General features: G+C 44.8%; 1 protein-coding gene across 2 annotated transcripts in view; it reads left to right on the top strand.

Moving 5' to 3' along the window:
- Positions 1–14,145, top strand: part of CLSPN (claspin) — a 35,985-nt gene extending 21,840 nt beyond the window's left edge. For both annotated transcript variants that reach the window (XM_040974414.1, XM_040974413.1), the window contains 13 exons: positions 1,703–1,899; positions 2,205–2,359; positions 2,931–3,157; positions 3,742–3,853; positions 5,174–5,249; positions 5,468–5,565; positions 9,546–9,710; positions 9,803–9,924; positions 10,151–10,278; positions 10,583–10,685; positions 12,190–12,272; positions 12,501–12,662; positions 12,962–14,145. In XM_040974414.1, coding sequence (XP_040830348.1) covers positions 1,703–1,899; positions 2,205–2,359; positions 2,931–3,157; positions 3,742–3,853; positions 5,174–5,249; positions 5,468–5,565; positions 9,546–9,710; positions 9,803–9,924; positions 10,151–10,278; positions 10,583–10,685; positions 12,190–12,272; positions 12,501–12,662; positions 12,962–13,072 — 1,739 coding nt within the window. In that variant the 3' untranslated portion in view covers positions 13,073–14,145. The remainder of the gene's footprint in view (positions 1–1,702; positions 1,900–2,204; positions 2,360–2,930; positions 3,158–3,741; positions 3,854–5,173; positions 5,250–5,467; positions 5,566–9,545; positions 9,711–9,802; positions 9,925–10,150; positions 10,279–10,582; positions 10,686–12,189; positions 12,273–12,500; positions 12,663–12,961) is intronic.
- The last annotated feature ends 5,644 nt before the right edge of the window (positions 14,146–19,789 follow it).

Raw genomic sequence — 19,789 nt, 5'->3', positions numbered from 1 at the left:
GGTGACTTTCCACGGTCTTACATGTAGCAACTTACATGCAGTTTTATTTTTAGTGGACTTGGGGCATAATATAGTATGTGATTGGTGAGTACATGCTGATTGAGAAGTATTTAGAAATACTTCTAAAGCTAGTTCTGAGGAAGATACCTAATTGGTTAGATAGCAAGATCCCTCATTGGCGTTAGGAAGAGAGAGTAGAATTTTCATTTCAGATGTCAGTTAGCTCAAAATAATAAAAATAAGAATAATCATAGAATGCCATCTTTTTCAAGAAGAGAGAAAGATGCAAAGAAATCTTCCATGTGCTCATTCATTCCCCATAGTGACCAGGACTGGGCCAGACCAAAGCCAGGAGCCAGCAGTTCTATCCAGATCTCCCATGTGGGTAGCAAAGACTTAAGTAGTTAAACCATCTTCTACTGCTATCCTAGACACATTAACAAAGAACTGAATCAGGAGCAGGGCTGCCAGGATTCAAACCATTACTCGTATGGGATGCCACTATTACAAGTTACATCTTGAACTGCTGCACTACAGCACTGACCCCTGTAACAGTCATTTACTTTTTTTTTTTTTTAGTTGATTCAGATTTTTGGGTTTTTTTTTTTTTTCAGACTTACTTATTTATTTTTATTGGAAAGTCAGATTTACAGAGAGAAGGAGAGAGAGACAAAAAAACTCTTCCATCCACTGGTTCACTGCCCAGGCAGCCACAACAGTCAGAGCTAAGCCGATCCAAAGCCAGGAGCTTCCTCCGGGTCTCCCGCGCAGGGGCAGGGTCCCAAGACTTTGAACCTCCTGTACTGCTTTTCAAAGGCCATAAATAGGTAGCTGGAAATGGAGCAGCCAGGATACAAACTGGCACCCATATGGGATCCTGGTGTATGCAAGGCCCTCGAGGACTTTAGCCACTAGGCTACCATGCTGGACCCTTTTGTTTTCCTTTTAAAAATTTATTTGAAAGGCAGAGTTACAAAGAAAGGGAGAAACAGAAGTCCTCCGTCTGCTGGTTCACTCCCCAGATGACTGCAATGGTTAAGACCATGTCAGATCGAAGCCAACAGCCAGGAGCTTTTTCTGGGTCTCCTATGTGGAGCGCAAGCAGTTGGGCCATCTTCTGTTGCTTTTCCAAATTCATTAGCAGGGAGCTGGGTCAGAAGTAGAGCAGCTAGGATTCAGAATCAGCATCCATATGGTGTGCCAGCTTTGCAGGTGGTGGCTTAACACACTATACCATAGTGCTATCCCCCCCCCCGTCATTTATACTCCTTTTTTTTTTTTTAATAAAAATGATTTATTTCTTTGAGAGTAGAATGACAGAGAAAGGAGAGGTAGAGATGTCTTCCATCTGCTAATTTCCTCTCATATATATGTAAAAGCTGGGACTGAGCCAGACTAAAACAAGGAAAGAGACAAGAACCCAAGTACAAAATCATCATGTGCTGTCTCCCCGGAGCATTAGCAGGAAGCTGGGTCAGCAGCAGAGTGGATGGGCCTTCACACAGCCCTCTGACTGGGCTGCAGGCATCCCAGGCATTGACCTAACCCCTGCACCACAACACCCACCTCGTCATTTACCTTTTATATTTTGAAACATACAACGCGAGGAGTTTACCTCTCACAGTTTCATTCTCAACTTTTTCCTCGACAAACCCACTCCCGTGTCTAATCACACACATAAAAGGCATTTCTCTTTCTTTAGATGAAGACGATTCCTGCTCCTTGCTGACGAAGGAGAGCAGCCACAATAGCAGCTTTGAGCTGATCGGCTCCACCATCCCGTCCTATCAGCCTTGCAATAGGCAAACAGGCCGAGGAACCAGCTTTTTCCCTGCAGGAGGGTTCCGCTCTCCTTCCCCTGGGTTGTTTCGGTCCAGTTTGGTCAGCTCAGCTTCTAAGGTAGGATGATAGCAGTTTTCCTAATGCTCCTCCCTTTGCTTCACACACTGCTAGCACCTTGCTCCTGAATTTACGTAGGTTCTGGTGTTTGAACCCACCCTCTTGGTGCATTACCAGCAGGCTTCGTCCAGCCTTCCTAATTCTTGGTGGTTATTTTCCTTTGTGCTTCTCTTGGTTATGCGTTGTCCTCTTCAGCTGCAGTTGCCTGGGGACACTATAAGTGTTACGCATAGCAACTTCTGTTGTTTTCATGATACCGAATGACACTTGTAAAATGTTTTGCTATTGTTTTGCTTTGATGCCAGAGTTCAGGAAAACTGTCTGAGCCTTCACTTCCCATCGAGGATTCCCAGGATCTGTACAACGCCTCCCCAGAGCCCAAGACGCTTTTCCTAGGAGCAGGAGACTTCCAGTTCTGTCTAGAAGATGACACTCAGAGCCAACTGTTGGATGCAGATGGGTAGGTAGTTTTGTGTTTCTGTGGGTGGGAATGGTGCTGGGGACTGCTTAATTCTGTTTAAAAATACAGTGAGCTTCTGTCGTCCCATCTGTGCTTTCTCTTCTGAGAAAGAGAAGGAAGGTGTACAAGCCGTTAGTATTACGCTTGACAAGCTTAACAAAGTGTCCAGAAAACTAGCTCTTGCTGCCCTTCGATTCTTTCATCTCTTAGTTGAAATGAATGGATCTTATAGTGTGAGATTGTTAAATTCCCCTACTACATTATGATTTCTGGGTAAAACAATTAGCAGACCCCTGCACATTACAGCATTAACCACAAAGCCAGACTCCAGCATCTTGTGAAGTAAAAATTTGTTGTTTATACTTGACCTTTTGAATAGCATTTTATTTTTTTTCTCTCTCTCTCATTACTTCCTTCAACCTCTTCAAATCAGCACAGGCTAAGTTTGAGCCTTTTGTTTTCTAATTTGAGATTTAGCTTCTAACTTTAGTGCTGGGAATCAATCCAGAGTTTTTCACCCACTGCTTTTCTGCTTCTCTGAAGAATCTCCCACTCTTCTCGTGTGTTTTAGGTTCTTAAATGTTAGGAACCACAGGAATCAGTACCAAGCCTTGAAACCTCAGTTGCCATTGGCCAGTATGGATGAGAATGCCATGGATGCCAACATGGATGAGCTGTTGGATTTGTGTACTGGGAAGTTTACGACTCAGGCTGAAAAACATCTGTCCACAAAGAACAACAAGAAAGAGAACATGGAGGAACTTCTGAATCTTTGTTCAGGAAAATTCACTTCTCAGGGTAAATATCAAACAGAATAAAGGATTACTACAGCCAAATATCTTAAATCAGTGTTCCAGGGACAAAAAGGCTCTTATTCATTGTTAGGGTGAAAAGCTTAAAGAAGGCAAGGCTATGATGGCATCTTGCATGTAGGTTGAATTCACTGCCTAACTCTCTGACATTTGGAGTTGTTACTGTCTTAGATTTGTAAGGTATCAGCCCAACACTGTGTTAGCTTTGGAATCCTAAGCATTGTCAGAAGCCAAAATGAGATGTTAGCTTCGGACTTGTGATAGATGAAGTACAAGGCTTAGAACACTGTCTGGTCTGTAATAAATGTTTAAATATTCTTGGGACTTACATCCTCCCTTCTCCTGACACACACACAACTGCTAGAATGCAGTTCTGAGGTTTAAGATCTTTGTTTTGCCCATCTTCTGCGTTTGTGGTGTTTGGCATAGATGAGCACTATGCTAACATCTGTTGAATGCATGGACGGTAAGCTCTCTTTGCTCAGCCTACCTTACCGTTGTGTTGAACTGGCTGGGAAGAGAGGATAGAGCTGTCATTCCTTAGTGACAGATCTTTGTCTTGTGGTGCAGATCCATCCACTCTGGCTCCACCTGAGTTCAGTAAGCAGGAGAAGGAGAGCAGTATGAGTGATCCAATGGAAGAAGCACTTGCTCTTTGCTCAGGCTCTTTCCCAACAGACAGGTGAGTCTCAGAGACTGGTGGGAACTTGAAAAGATTTGACTGATGGATAAAATCCTGGATCAGATTCTGAACTTAGCAGTAACTAACTTAGAGATTTCCTACCTTGTCTGAGAGTCTTGCTGTGGATTTGGATCCCATGTTTGCAAAGTGAAGAATTTATAATACTTTTTGATGATGAAAAACAGTGTAAAAAAGAAAGGAGAGGGTGAGGAATGAATCCATGAGAGGTACCTAGCATCAGTAATCATTAAGGAAATACAAATCAACACCACAGTGAGATATTGCCTCAGACCTATTAGGAATGTTAATCCTAATATGGAATTCCTTGCATGGAGAAACTGCAAGCTGTTGGTGAGACTATAAAATGGTTGAGCCACTGTGGAAAACAATATGATGGTTCCTCAAAAACTAGAAATAGAGTTACCATGTAACCCTGTAATTGCTATTCTTAGTGTGAACTCAAAGAAATGGAAGAAGAAATTCAAACAACTATGTGTATGCCTGTGTTCAGAGCAGCATTATTGATATATTTGAAAGAGTGACAGAGAAAGTGAGAGAAGGAGACAGAAATCTTCCATTTGTGGTTCACTCTCCCACATGGCCACAACAGCTGTGTCTGGGCTAAGCTGAAGCTACGAGGCAAGAATTCCACTCTAGTCTCCCATGTTAGCAGCAGGGTCCCAAGTACTTGGGCCATCTTCTACCTTCCCAGGGCGAATTAGGAAACTAGACCAGAAGCAGAGTAACCAGAGCAAGAGTAACAGAGTAACAGCAGGAGCCAGTACCGCACTATGACAATGCCTGTATGGCAAGCAACTGCTTACCCTGATATACCACAACACTGGTCCTCCATTCCCTGTTTTTTGAAGAGATTGTTGCTGCTAATAAAATAATTAACTCTATCTTTTTCCTTTTCAAGATTTATTTTTATTTGCATTCAAAAGGGATATTTTAAAAAGAAGAGATGGTGGCATAAGGTTTTTCATCTGCTAGTTCATTCCCCAATTGGCCACAGCAACCAGAACTGAGCTGAGCTGAAACTAAGAACCAGAAACTTCTGGGTTTTCCATGTGGGTGCAGGGTCTCAAGGGCTTGGATCATGTTCTATTGCTCCTGCAGGCCATAAGCAGAGAGCTGGATTGGAAGTAGAGCAGCTGCGACATGAACCAGTGCCCATATGGAATACCAGCTCTACAGAGTGTAGGATTAGTGTGCTGTGTCACTGCACTGGCCCCAAAATGTTTCACATTCTTTATTTCAGCAGCTGCTTATAGTTTGCTTTCAACAACTTACTTAATGATTCATTCATTTGCACTTTAGGGAAGGAGAAGAGGAAGAAGAAGAATTTGGGGACTTTCAGCTCGTTCCAAATGATAATGAGTTTGATAGTGATGAGGTGAGTTTGGAGAGAGCAATGACCATAACTGAACTCAGTTGCTACCCTTGGGTTTTTTGTTTGTTTATTTGTTTTCCTCTTGTCTGAGTTCTTGAGACTAAATTTAGCATCTTGTCAGAAACTAAAATGAGATGTTTGGGCAGCAATGTGTAAGTCTGTTTTAATTGAGGGTGTATTTTACTCTGATTCATGTTGGGTGCGATGCTGTGCTCTTACAGGAAGAACGCAGTGACTCTGAGGAGGAGGACCTGGAGGACCATGAAGATGATGATGAGGAAGAATTACTGAAGCAATCCGAGAGGCTGAAAAGGCAAATGTAGGTGTTATGCTCACGTTTTGAACTGCAAGAAAGTTTCCCTAATGGTTGAGTTGTAGCTTGCTGTTTTAAACCAAACAAGCAAGCAAGCAAAAACTATTTATGAGTCAGAATGATCTGTTTATGAGTGGGGTCTTCCAACTGCTGGTCCTTTGCCCACATGGCTGCAACAGCTTGACTGGGCCAGCCTGAAACCAGGATTCCAGAGCCCTGTCCAGGTCTCCCATGGGTGGTAAGCAATGGGGAGCTGGACAGGAAGTGAAGCAGCCAGGACTCAAACTGGCCCCAGATATGGGTTGCTGACAGTGCAGGCAGTGACTTAACACGCTGTCCCTCAACACTGGTCCAAGCTTGCTACTTCTACTTTTTTTACCTAACTTTGCTTGAGTCTTCAGAGATGACTGTATCTTCCTTACATTATTTCTCTTGTAATCATCTCCTACTTCCTGCCAGAACTAGAGGCCTTGCTTCCATTCTCCTCACTTCCTCAGTGCTCTCTCTCCTCAGGGGTGAGCTGGCTGCTCCCTTGTACCAGATGCAGACTGCTTAAAATACAACAAAACATTATCAGAGCGGAGTCCCGCTCAAGGTCAAGATGCTGACCATCTAAGGGGACTAAGATTCTCTGGGTCCTTTGTCCTGTTGTGAATGGCATCATCCTGGTCTTGGGCAAATGATCAACTTTTTTTCCAATGTTTTATTGTTCTAATCACCAAAGTATTTATTTTAGTTTTGAAAGAATATAAGAAGATAAAAGTGAAACTAATCCAAATCTATTATCAGTAATGTATTTGAAACTGTTGGTGGTAATTCCCTTTTTTTTTTTTTTCAATTTGAAAAACAGAATTAGAGAAGGAGAGATAGAAAGATAGATCTTCCATCTGTGGGTTCATTCCTTAAGTTTCAACAATCATAGCTGGGCTGGTCCAAAGGCTGGTAGCCGAGCTTCCAGATTTTCCATATGAGTGTAGGAACCCAAGGACTAGGTCATCCTCCACTGCTTTCCCAGGCTTTAGCAGGAAATTGGATCGGAAGTGAAATAGCTGATACTCAAACTGGTACCCAGGTGGAACACTGGTACTTCAGTCAGAGGCTTAGCTTACTTAGTCGCAGCTGGCCTATTAATTTCTCTTAGGAATTAAAATGTTATCTTACTTTACTTATTTGAGAGTTAGACACAAAGAGAAATGTCCCATCTAGTAGTTCACTCCCCACATGCCCACAACAGCCAGGATTATGTCAGTGGAAGCTGGGAGTTGGGTATACAATCTAAGTCTCCTACCAGGCTGGCAGGAACCCAGTTGTTTGAGCTGTCACTGCTGCCTCCCAGGGTCCACAAGCAGGAAATGAGTCAGAAGCTGGAACTGGATATCAAACCCAAGTACTCTAACATTAAATCAGAGTCTTAGCCACTAAGCCAAATGCCCTACTGTTTTCTTATGGCATTTATTGTTATGTAAGGATGTTTAAAGTTTCATAACCACGGTGTATCAGGCTATGCCTTTGCTGCTTGGTGCCAGCATCCCGTAAGGGCACCAGTTCAAGTCCCAGCTGCTGTGCTCACAATGCAGCTTCCTACAAATGTACCTAGAAAAACAGTAGAAGGTGGCTGAAATCCTTGGGGCACCTGCACCCATGTGGAAAGCCTAGAAGAAGCTCCTGGTTCACAGCTTTAGACTAGCCCAGCTCTGGCTGTTACGGACATTTAGGGAGTGAACCAGTGATGCAAGATCTTCCTATTCCTGTTTCTCCTCCTCTGTAGCTCTGCCTTTCAAATAATTTTTTTTAATTCTTGAAGATAATTTATTTTCTTTATTTTTTATTGGAAAGTCAGATATACAGAAAGGAGGAGAGACAGAGAGGAAGATCTTCCATCTTTTGATTCACTCCCCAAGCGGCCACATCAGCCGGATCTGCACCAATCCAGAGCCAGGAGCCAGGAGCCTCTTCCAGGTCTCCCACACGGGTGCAGGGTTCCAAGGCCTTGGGCTGTCCTTCATTGCTTTCCCAGGCCACAAGCAGGGAGCTGGATGGGAAGTGGGGCCACTGGAACATGAACCGGTGCCCATTTGGGATCCTGGCACGTGCAAGACGAGGACTTTAGCCACTAAGCTACCATGCCTGGCCCCCATAAAAATAATTTTAATAGATATTATATGTGAATCACTTTTGGAATGATATGTAGAATATCATGTTGATCCATATTAGATTTATATTGTTGCTTTTTAGTCCATCATTCTATTCTGTTAAGACACATTTGGGATTCTAATTTGTCACTTGTCAAATTAACTATCTCAGGGCAGGAACAGTGGCTAATCTTTCATGTGTGGCATCAGCATTCCATATGGGCGCCTGTTCAGGGACCTGCCATTCCACTTCTAATCCAGCTCCCTGCCTGTGCCGTGGGAAGGCAGCAGAGGATGGCCCAAATCCTTGGGCCCCTGCACCTGTGTGCAAGACCCAGGTGGAGCTTCTGGCTTCTGATTGCCTCAGTTCTTAACATTCTGGCCAGTTGGAGGGTGGACCAATAGGTGGAACATATGTCTTTCACTTTGTCTCTCCTTTTCTTTGTTAACTCTGCCTTTCAAATAAAAATTAAAATAAACAAATCTTTAAAAAAAATGTTGAACTGCTCAAAGGTAGGAAGGAAGACTGGAAATCTTAGTGGTGGTGGCTCCTGAAAAACTCCCCAGGAACCCTTTAAAAAAAAGCACAACCTGAGTCTTTGATAAAAAATAATCTTTTATAAAACCATTAAACTTTTGCTGTTTGTGATACTGGATTAAAGAACTTTGAATCTGGGGTGATAGCAAATTTATTTTTAAGTATAGTAGTTTGCTTCCTTTAAGATTTATTTGATTTTTAAAGATAGAGCAATAGAGAAATCTTCCATCTTCTAATTCACTCCCTCAATGCCTGAAGCAGACAGACGTGGGTCAGGCCAAACCTAGAAGTCAAGAATTCCATCCTGGTCTCCCACGTGGATGGCAGGGGCCCATCATCTGATAACTTTCCCAGGCACATTAGCAGGGAGCCAGAGCAGAAGTGGAGCAGCTAGGACTCTTAACTGGTTCTCTAGTGTGGGTGCTGGTATTGCAATCAGCATCAGTTCCACAACACCAGCCCCCTAAGAGTTGTTTTAACTCTCAAGAGATCTGAGCTGCAGTCTTGCTGGGGTTTTTTTTTTTTGGGGGGGGGAGTGGGGAGCAAGATTTGAGGACTGTAAGAAGATCCAGACTATTGCAGTCTTTCTATACCTTACCATCTGTAACCTGTCTGCTAAACCTGCTATGCCTGAATGCAAAACAAGAGTTTGCATTTTCTAGTAAGTGTTCCCAAAAAAGTAAAAGAAAAATTTTCTGCTTTAGAGTCATCCAGCCATGATTAAATGCAAGTGCTGCTGCCTTCTTATGTGACCTTGGATTCAATGTCTCCGGGCCTCCGTTTCTTGAATTGTGCAATGTAGGATTGATGTGCCTGCTCCTAAGAGAAGGTGGTAATGCCTGTGAGGCACTGTTATTAGCTCAAGTTGTATATTAATTGATTGACTTTTACAAATTAAAATTTAACTTGAAAAAGACAGAGAAAGATATCTCCCATCTGCTGGTTTACTCCCCAAATGCCTACAATAGCTAGTGCTGAGCCAGGCCAAAGCCAGGAACCTAGAACTAAACCCAGCTCTTCCGTGTGGGTGGTAGCAACCACTACTTGAGCCATTGTGTGATGCCTAGCAATAAGTTTGAACTAGGGGCAGAGCCAAGAGTTGAACCCAGGCCTTCATATGTGATGCAGGTACCACAAGCACAGTCTTACCCCATATGCCAGAAGCCTGCCCACAAAAAAATTTTAACATATTCAATATATTCCTAAATGTAAGTGTGTTATTATTATTAAAAGGCTTCCTTCTGTTTTCTCATTGTGTTCATATTGCATGTGTGTATTTATTGTTACATTTTCTAATCTTTAAAATTGCTTCCTAGGAGATTGAAGAAATACCTGGAGGATGAGGCGGAGGTGTCAGGAAGTGATGTGGGAAGTGAGGATGAGTATGATGGAGAAGAGATCAATGAATATGAAGAGGATGTCATTGATGAAGTTTTACCTTCTGATGAGGAGCTGCAGAGTCAAATCAAGAAAATACACATGTTAGTATCTGAACCAACCCTTCTCAATAAGAAGGGACTTCTGAAGGCAGGCTCCCCAAGAGGCAGAGTCAAACTCATTTCTCCTGTTTTAGGAAAACCATGTTGGATGATGATAAGCGACAGCTGCGTTTATACCAAGAGCGGTACCTTGCCGATGGCGACCTGCACAGCGACGGGCCTGGGCGAATGAGGAAATTCCGTTGGAAAAACATAGGTAACTTGGTTGTCACTTTGAGAAGCAAGCTCGTATAATGTGCATATTTGTCTGACTGAAGATGACGAATGGAAATCAAAATGATAAGCTGTGTGGAGGACCTGGCTGTAACCGTTATTTTCTGCTCGAGTGGGAAAGTTTATGTGAATATATGGTAAATGATGGACAGGTTTATTTTGTGTCTGTGCCAGTGTCCTTGGCTGAGAGACTTCTCTCTTTGCTTTAGATGATGCTTCCCAGATGGACTTGTTCCACAGAGACTCTGATGATGATCAGATGGAGGAACAGCTTGATGAGACAGAGGCCAGGTGGAGGAAGGAGCGAATTGAACGGGAGCAGTGGCTTCGGGACCAGGTATGAAGTCTGCACGAAAATCACCTGTACTTTGTGAGAACTAGAGCACCCAGTCATTTGGCTCCTCAGGGTAGTCCCCTGTCCCTTTTATTCCCTGAGTATTATTTGTGCTGTGAGGAAGTTATGGACAGTTCTCTTCAGACTTGTTTCTCTCCCAAATCAATTCTGCTTTAAAGTAGCAGAGATTGTAAAAGGACAACGAATAGTATTCTCCAAACCCCCCCAGACCCTCAGCCCAGTCTGCATGGACTTTGTAGGGAGGCTGTAGGTTTTTCTGTTAATACTGTATGACTTTTATTTTCAGGCACAGCAGGGGAAAATTACAACTGAAGAAGAAGAAATTGGGGAAGACAGTCAGTTTATGATGCTAGCCAAGAAAGTGACAGCCAAGGCACTGCAGAAGAACGGTGAGCTCTTGATCCTGTCCATCGGCCTTGGAGTGTCAGTGCTAGGGACTTCCAGGGACGAGTGCAGCTTCATCATGAGATGGGGTCTAATACTGCCTTTAAGAGGCCTCCCATGGGCCTGTCGGCGTGGCCTAGCGGCTAAAGTCCTCGCCTTGAACGCCCCAGGATCCAATATGGACGCCGGTTCTAATCCCAGCAGCTCCACTTCCCACCCAGCTCCCTGCTTGTGGCCTGGGAAAGCAGCAGAGGACAGCCCAAAGGTTTGGGCCCCTGCACCCATGTGGGAGACCCAGAAGAGGTTCCTGGATCCTGGCTTCAGATCGGCACAGCATCGGCTGTTGCAATCACTTGGGGAGTAAATCATTGGACGGAAGATCTTCCTCTTGGGGAGTGAATCACAAATGGAAGATCTTCCTCTCTGTATATCTGACTTTCCAATAAATAAATCTTAAAAAAAAAAAAAAAAAAAGAGGCCTCCCAGAAGTAGAGAGAAGTGTGCTGGCATTTTAGGTAGTAAAGGCTGCATTGGTGACTGTATGTAGCTGCTTGTGCTCTGTGTTCTGTCAGAGTTGTGAGTTCTGGCTTCCCTGTCTAGTTGCCCAGCATTATAAATATACCTAAGTATTAGAGCCTGAATTTAAACCCAGGTGTATTCTCCTTCAGAACGAAAGTTCACACCACATTTCTATCATGGTTTAAACTGTTACTGATAATGATTAATCAATAAGTTTAATCTAGTTGTCTGTCTACTTTTTAAAGATTTATTCACTGGGGCCAGCATTGTGGTGTAATGGGCTAAACCACCACCTGCAATTCTAATATACCTGTTGATGCCGGTTCAAGTCTCTGCTGCTCTACTTCTGATCAATTCCCTGCTAATGTACCTTAGAAAGCAGTGCTTGGGCCCCTCTACCCACATGGGAGACCTGGATGAAGCTCCTGGCTTCAGCCTGGTCCAGCCTCAGTCATTGTAGCTATTTGGGGAGTGAAACCAGTGGATGGAAGATTGATTTCTCTATCCCTCCCTGTCTCTGGCTCTGCCTCTCAGATAAATAAAAATTTTAAAAAGAAAAGATTTATCTATTTCTTTATTTGAAAGGCAGAGTTTCAGAGAGATCTTCCATCTACTGATTTACTTTCAGCATAGCCATAATGACCGGTGCTGGACCAGGCCTAAACCAGGAGCTTAAGCTCCATCCAGGTTTCCTATGTGGGTGCAGGGGCCCAGGGACTTAGACCATCTTCTGCTGCTTTCTCAGGCACTTTAGCAGAAAGCTGTACTGGAGGTGAAGCAGCCAGGAGTCAAACCAGCACTCATACTGGTAACTGACACTGCAGGTAGACTAGTTGTCTGTCTTCCTGAAGCCAGTTACTGTAGCTTCAGAATCACAATTATTAAATAAGCAGCTCCTATGGCTTTAAATTATAAGACTTCTTAGCTTGTTTTGATTTGAAAGCAATTCTACCCAGTTTTGCACAGCACAAATCTGTCTTTCCTTTCCAGCCAATCGTCCAGTGGTTACTCAGGAATCAAAGTCTCTTCTCAGAAATCCTTTTGAAGCCATCACTCCGGGACATGTACACCAGGTTGGTTGGGAACCTTGGGAAGCCCACTGTCATGGTGTGTGTAGATTGTAAGTGCTCAGGGCAAGGTAAAGGAACAATCTCTATTATCACAGAATGGAGGAGGCTACAGGGCATTGAGGTGGATGTCCCAGCCGCCTGCTGTTTCTTTCAGACTTGAGTTGGGGAGGGACTGACCTCGTCCTCCCCTCAACACTGGGCATTGATACTAGTTGACTCTTCTTTCCTCAGCGGAAGACGGGGTCCCTGCTCAACCAGCCCAAAGCTGTGCTTCAGAAACTGGCTGCCCTCTCCGACCTCAACCCCAGTGCCCCACGAAATTCAAGGAACTTTGTCTTCCACACGCTCTCTCCTGTCAAAACAGAGGTGGCAGTGGAGTCCTCTAAACCTCAGGTAGGCAGAAGGAGAGGTGACGTTTTCCCAGAGCGAAATTTGTTTTGTTTATTTGATTAAAAAGGCAGCAATTCTGGCTTAGCGGCTTACACTGGCAGGGCCAATCCTGCACTCCTTAATAAAATGCAAGGAAATTGCTACTCTGATAAGTAATTGGCTTGAAACTTGTCTGGAAAGTTTGTATGTAGTCTTTCTACTCATCACCCCTGGTTTAACAATGAGTTTCTGAAGAAATCTGTTGAAGACAAGTATTTGTGTGAGGATCTTGAGCTCATCCTGACTCCCCCTCTGCTCTCTAGGTGAGGAGAAAGGGTTCGTCTTTCATGACATCGCCTTCACCTAAACGCCTCAAAACAGATGATAGCACTTCTGGACCAAAGCGGAGCATCTTCAAATACCTGGAGAGCTAGCACCAACGGGGACATTTCTCTTGAGATGGCTTTGAGAAGATTCTAGCACTGAAGGTTGGAATTGATGTGCACACTGATGATCTTTCCTTTCTTCACATGGCACTGAGATAATGGACAGAGATTCCAGTTCTTTGTATTGCACAGATCAGATCTTCCCCAGTAGCATTTCCTGAGCTGGCCCTCAGTCTTAATCCCACAGTGGATGAACTCCTGTGGTAAAGTGAAGTCTTCTCCGTTAAACATTTGACGTTTTATGTTAAGAGCTTCCTCTTTGGAGGAGGAGGAAGAAGAGGAACAAGTGTCACATTCCTGAAAATTACAGAAAGCAGTGGAAGAGCCAGAATGAGTCCAAATCCGTAAGAGACCCATAGCATGGGACCAGGACTCTTAAAGGAAAAACTTCTTAGATGGCAGATCCCTCTGCTTGCCTATGTGATTTTTCCCAAGGCAGCCTCAACTTTCAAATTAATTCGTACTGCCAGTTTAATAAGGACTTAAACTGAGAACCAAGTCAGAAAGACCATGACCCTAAGTTTCTGGAGTTGTGCTGCTGAAGATAAAGGATTATGCCTTGTGTCTGTCCACATCAGATGGTCTCCTTTCCTGGGAACAAATTTTCAATTGGTTGCTCAAGGCCTTCCCTTCTCCAGCTTACATGATTTAGAGCCATTATTTATTGTGTTCTGTTGGATTGAGTATGTTGTTTCCCTGACCAGTCAGGGGACATTTTTGTATTTCATTACTGATTTTGAGAGAGGACCATCATGAACTTTAATGGGGAAAAAAAAAAAAACACTGTTGAAGATCACTACCAACACACTCCCAATTTCCCTGACTACTGTGGAATTCTGGAAATCTTTGGCAGGTTTTTCTTTCTCAGAACCTAGCATCAGAATGCTCCTTTGGGAAGACTTGGCATGAGGATACTGGAGTTTTGGGGTCAAGACATTGGGAGATGATGACTGCCAAGGTGATTGATGTAATTAGGGTGTAGGTTTTTTGATGCTGAAGTTGCTGACTTTGACAGAACTCATGTTTGTATATTTGTAATCTTGTAATGGGAAATATGTGTATAAAGATGTTTTAATAAGTATGTAGTTATTTGTTCAATAAATGCCCTTGCCTTGAAGGCAGCCTTGACTGTCCAGCTTGAATGCCCATTCTCAGGACAATGCCTATCCAAAATTGGAGGGTTTTATTCTCAAGTGTGTTTCTCCCAGGGAAGCTCCCTGGGCCTGGAGTGAGTTGTCCTCCAATCCGCATCTCAACACTAGCAGATTGATCCAGGTAAGTTACCACGTGATTTAAGGAGCGTTCACGTAAGTAGTACCTGTTGTTACAACCTTGTGACTCGTACTTCATCTAGGTGTCTTTTCATGTACTTTATTATACCTTCATCCAAGGTAAGGTTTATTGTGTCTCTGAGCTGTTTAAATACATGTGGCTTTGCTTAAGCAGCCCTAACTGTACAAAACAGAACTGAAAAGGAGCACTAGAAATTTTTCCCTTTTTGCTTCCCTCTATACCTTTTGTTTTCTTTCTTTCTTTCTTTCTTTCTTTTTTTTTTTTTTTTTTTTTTGAGAGAGATGGAGAAGACTGAAATTGACCACTGAGGATAAGAAATGAGTGCCTGAAAAATCTGATGAACACATGGTTTCCATGTGAGTCTTCAAGGAATAACCATTCACTTTGGAGAAAGAAGTGCTGAATCTTCGGCTCTGGACTGTTTTTCATTCTGCCACTCTAGCTGCCATTAGGTGTGTTAAGCTTTAACCTTGGTAACTGGAGTCAAAATGGAGAGTTTAGAACTGACCCCACATGTCCTTTACCCAAAAGCATGGAACCAGCAGCAGCAGCAGCTGATGGAATAGGAGTCCCAGGGCCTTCTCTATGGCTGCTCGTAGCACTGAGGAGCCCCATTGCTTGGATATTGCATATTGGATGAGATGAGAGTCCAGGAGTCTCGGGGAAAGGGACGCACTCAGTTGGATCATCCCTTCCTCAATCCACACGCTTGAGGTCAGGGCACATGCTGTGGACCTCATTTAAGCAGGCTTCTCATTCACTCGACAGTGGTATAGCCTTATTGGGATCTGTCCTATGAACCATCAGATCAAGTTGACCAACATTTGAGAGACAAACTGCCAAGATTGGAAACCCCATCTCCACTGCCACTCTATAAACTTCTCCCACTCTGGGACAGGCCCAGTACTAGAAGACTTTTGAGAGGCTGTTTCTGGTTTTGGCTCCTGAACTATGTCTAAGGACTCTTGGAACTTCCTGTCCTGGATCTGTATACCTAAAGATGGGGAGAATATCTTTGGATCAACACTGAGATGGTGGGGTGTCCTCTACCTTTGCATCTTACTTGAGGCCTGGCTTCCAGTCCAGGATATAGTGACACCCAGTAAAGCCTGAGTAAATAATGCCATCTCTTTCACAGTGTTTATAGAATGAGGATACTAATTCATGCCTGTTCTGAGTTGCCATGAGGCTTATGTTAGGAAATGTGTGTGAATATGTTATGTCAAATGTTATGCAAATACTAGAAATTGGCAGTATCACAATTCCATCATATGTTGTGACCCACTCCTTGACAGTACATTGTCTCCCAATGTCTCAAACTTTGTACCTTTAAAAATGTGGTCTGGGGTCCCGGCGCGGTGGCGCAAGTGGTTAAGTCCTCGCCTTGCACGCCCGGGATCCCATATGGGCGCTGGTTCTAATCCCGGCAGCCCCGCTTCCCTTCCAGCTCCCTGCCTGTGGCCTGGGAAAGCAGTCGAGGACAGCCCAAAGCTTTGGGACCCTGCACCCTTGTGGGAGACCCGGAAGAGGCTCCTGGCTTCGGATCGGCATAGCATCGGCCCGTTGCGCTCACTTGGGGAGTGAATCATCGGACGGAAGATCTTCCTCTCTGTCTCTCCTCTCTGTATATCCGCCTTTCCAATGAAAAAAAATAATAAAAATAAATCTTTTAAAAAAAAAATGTGGTCTGGGGGCCCAGCGCGGTGGCGCAAGTGGTTAAGTCCTCCCCTTGCACGCCCGGGATCCCATATGGGCGCCGGTTCTAATCCCGGCAGCCCCGCTTCCCTTCCAGCTCCCTGCCTGTGGCCTGGGAAAGCAGTCGAGGACGGCCCAAAGCTTTGGGACCCTGCACCTGCGTGGGAGACCCGGAAGAGGCTCCTGGCTTCGGATCGGCATAGTATCGGCCCGTTGCGCTCACTTGGGGAGTGAATCATTGGACGGAAGATCTTCCTTTCTGTCTCTCTTCTCTGTATATCCGCCTTTCCAATGAAAAAATAATAAAAATAAATCTTTAAAAAAAAAAAATGTGGTCTGGGGTTTGGCACAGTAGCATAGTGGCTAAATCCTCACCTTGCATCTGCCAGGAACCCGTATGTGTGCTGCTCTGCTTCCATCTCAGCTGGTGGCCTAAGAAAGCAGTTGAGGATGGCCCCAAAAGCCTTGGCACCCTGCACCCATGTGGGAAACCTGGAAGAAGCTCCTGGCTTCAGACCGGTTTAGCTCTGGCTATTGTGGCTACTTGGGGAGTGAACCAGCAGATGGAAGATCTTTCTCTCTCTCCACTCTGTAAATTTGGCTTCCAATCAGTAAAAATAAATCTTAAAAATTATATATATATATATGTCTCCTAGCTGCATGGCTATGGCTAGGAGAACTCAGGCCAAGCCGCTCATTAATGTACTCTGGGGACTTGGGGGTGCAGGGTTACAGTGAATCTGGGGTATGGCGCAGTTAAGAGCAAGCAGGGACCTCAGGGTTTATGCAGATGAGGAATGACTTCTGAGGGACTTCCATGGACAAGGCCACTGTGCTTGCAGGGCTAAATCATGGAACCCACCACGAGTGTTGGAACAGGGGTTAGGTAATGTGAGGGGCGAGGCATGAAGCCAACAAGCACGTAAGTGAATTGGGTCCCGAGGTAGAATGGGGGGAGTATATGGACTCACCCATGTGCCAACAGCGACTACTGTTCTCTGTTGGCACCTGCAAGATCTGTGGTTGGGTATAGGCCTGGTGGGATGCTAAAGGGACCCTGGCTGGCTTGAAATTCCCACTGGTGAGTGCGAGAGCCAGAGTGGGGGCATTGGCCAGGCCTGGACATGGCTGCAGTCTCTCTTGGTATGGTGTCAACCAGGCCTGGGGAGCACCAGACTGGGTTAGACTGCAGCACCCATGGGTACTCAAGAAAGCCAGAGTGGATGCAGAATGGGCTGGACTAGGTCTTGGCTCCCACAGAACCACGTGAGAGCTGTGACTGGGCATGGACCATGTGTGGCTGAGCTGCAACACCCAAAGTAAGAACCAAAAAGTGTATGGGCCGCTGATTGAACAAGGACACTGTTTCTTCCAGGCCAAGAGCTTGGCAAAGTCAACCTGCGCCAAGGAACCACCAGTGTGCACAAGATCTGCCACTGGAAGGAGATCTGATAGAGGAGCTTGAGGAACTGTGTCATGTTGCAGTCCCTGCAGGTAAGCTCAAGAACCAAGGCAAGGAGCAACCCAAACCAGGCCAGGTTACAGTAACCATTGTGGGCAGTCTAGTGCACTCTGGGTCACTTGGGGCTGCCTGCATGGTGGTACTAGGCCTGAAGGGTACTGGGACTCAGCAGGGCTGAGGGACTGACCAGGCCATGGGTCTACGGGCCCGCCTGTGAGAACTGGTCCTCGGTGTAAAGGATGGAGTGTTGGACAGCAGGCCATGGTGCACATAAAGGATAGGTAGCCCATTGAGGCCTGCAGAGGACATCTGGTACCATAGTTAAGAACAGAGAACAGAACATACGGTATGGACAACTAGCCCAGTCAAATGATGACAGTAAATATCTGGGTGAATGGAAACTCTAAGGTTGACTGTGTCAGCCTGTGGACATTGATAGGGTTTCCTCAATCGTAGATTGGCAAGATCAACAGCGTTTTAGAACTATTGCACCCACATAGGCATCACTGGGTTGATATTGGGTGGCTGTTCCCTGGTCACAGCTTCTCTTATCTCTCTCCTCCCCCCAGAAATGGGAAGAAGAAATAGAAAGTTTGGAAACTGACCACACCCACTTTTCCCTAACCTTGGATCCTTCCCACTCTGATCAACTACATAAACATCATCTAAAATTTTTTAAATGAATTTTTGTTAAAAAATGTGGTCTGCCTTCCTGAAAAACCCACTCTTTGTGTGTTTTCCATTTCAGTGAAAGTTTCCTTCACATACCTTTCTGTTCTGAAGGGCATGCTTCCATAATCACCCGCATCGGAGACCTGGAAGAAGCTCCTGGCTCTTGGACTGGCCTAGCTGTGGTAACCATACTGGGGAGTAAACCAATGGATGGAAGATTCTCTCTGTAACTGCCTTTCAAATACATAAATCTTAAAAAAAAACAAACAAACAAAAAAACATACCCCTGTGAATGCATTAATTTGGCCTTATTCTCATTAAATTTTCTTCAGATTTTGCCCTCTGGTGAGCACCAGCTATGCGTTACTAGAGGCCGCTTGCAGGCTCAACACAGATACCTTTGGTTCATTGGAAGGACCCAGCCACCCAGGAGTGGAGAGGTTCTGGGACCACTTGCTAACTATGGGAAGAGGGTTTGCTTGTGTTTTCACAGAAACTGTGTGGGTGCCTGCTCATAATGTAAAGCCCTGGACCCCATCCACTGGAGGAAGCCCCTCTAGTAAGACATCTTCGCGACCTCATCCTGAAAGATCCATCACCATCAAGGAGACTATGGAGGAGGAAGAGGTCAGACTCCTCCCAACACTGGATGACATGGGGGATTTTAAGAGATTGGCGCATCAAACACAACTGTCCCTGATCTCATGTATTTGATAAAACAACTGAATGATTGCTCTTCTGGAACACTATTAATCCGAGGGAAAGGTTATGCTCTTGTCCCTAGAATTTCCTGATCGATCCTCAAAACTGTGGTTTTCCCTATGGCTCATCTGACCTTGGAAGTGCAGCAACTCCCTTGAATACAATGCTGCCCCTGGAGAAGATGGAACCCCCAGTGGAACTGCCTCTAAGAACTGAAAAACTAAATTTGTGTAATATTCCTCTTGTTCCACTACAGATCAGGAGTGCAGAGAAATTCTCCACCTTCTTAGAATGTTTGAGGAAGACTTTAAGTGTAACTTATTATTTATCGATAACAAATTCTTAACGGCCTTAGACATTAGAAAAGCCATAGAAATTTGTGGTGGGATCTAAGAACAACCCTGACACCCTCTTACAAGGAGGTTGTGTGTACAGAGCAGGAGGGGATCTCAGGGTGGAACAGGAGGATAAGAGGAGGTCTGTATCCTAGTCCCGGAGACTCCCGGAGGCCTTCCAAGTGCTTTCACCACAGAAACAATGGATAGTTCATTGAGGATTGTCAGGATGGACACCGAGAACCATACCCCAACTGCCTAGGAGATCACAGAGAATATAAATGCCCTCGGAGGCTGAGAGCTCTGAGGTCAGTCATTTCCTATTGGATTTCCCACACGGGATGGTAGCAGCCCCAAACACTCTCATAGGGTCTGGTGACATCGGAACTACAGCCAGGAGCCCATGATAGTACTCAGAGATAAAAGGGATGTAAATTTCCTTCTGGACTCAGGAGAGGAGCTTTCTCTGGTCCTTTTCTAGTTCCAGCCTTAGCTCCCAGGCCTCTCTTACACCGACCATCAGGATTGCTTGTGAGCCTCAAAATT

Source organism: Ochotona curzoniae, unplaced genomic scaffold, assembly GCF_017591425.1.
Source record: "Ochotona curzoniae isolate NIBS_2020 unplaced genomic scaffold, NIBS_Ocur_1.0 contig_2404, whole genome shotgun sequence".
Lineage (NCBI taxonomy): Eukaryota > Metazoa > Chordata > Mammalia > Lagomorpha > Ochotonidae > Ochotona > Ochotona curzoniae.
This window is presented reverse-complemented; position numbering and strand designations above follow the sequence as displayed.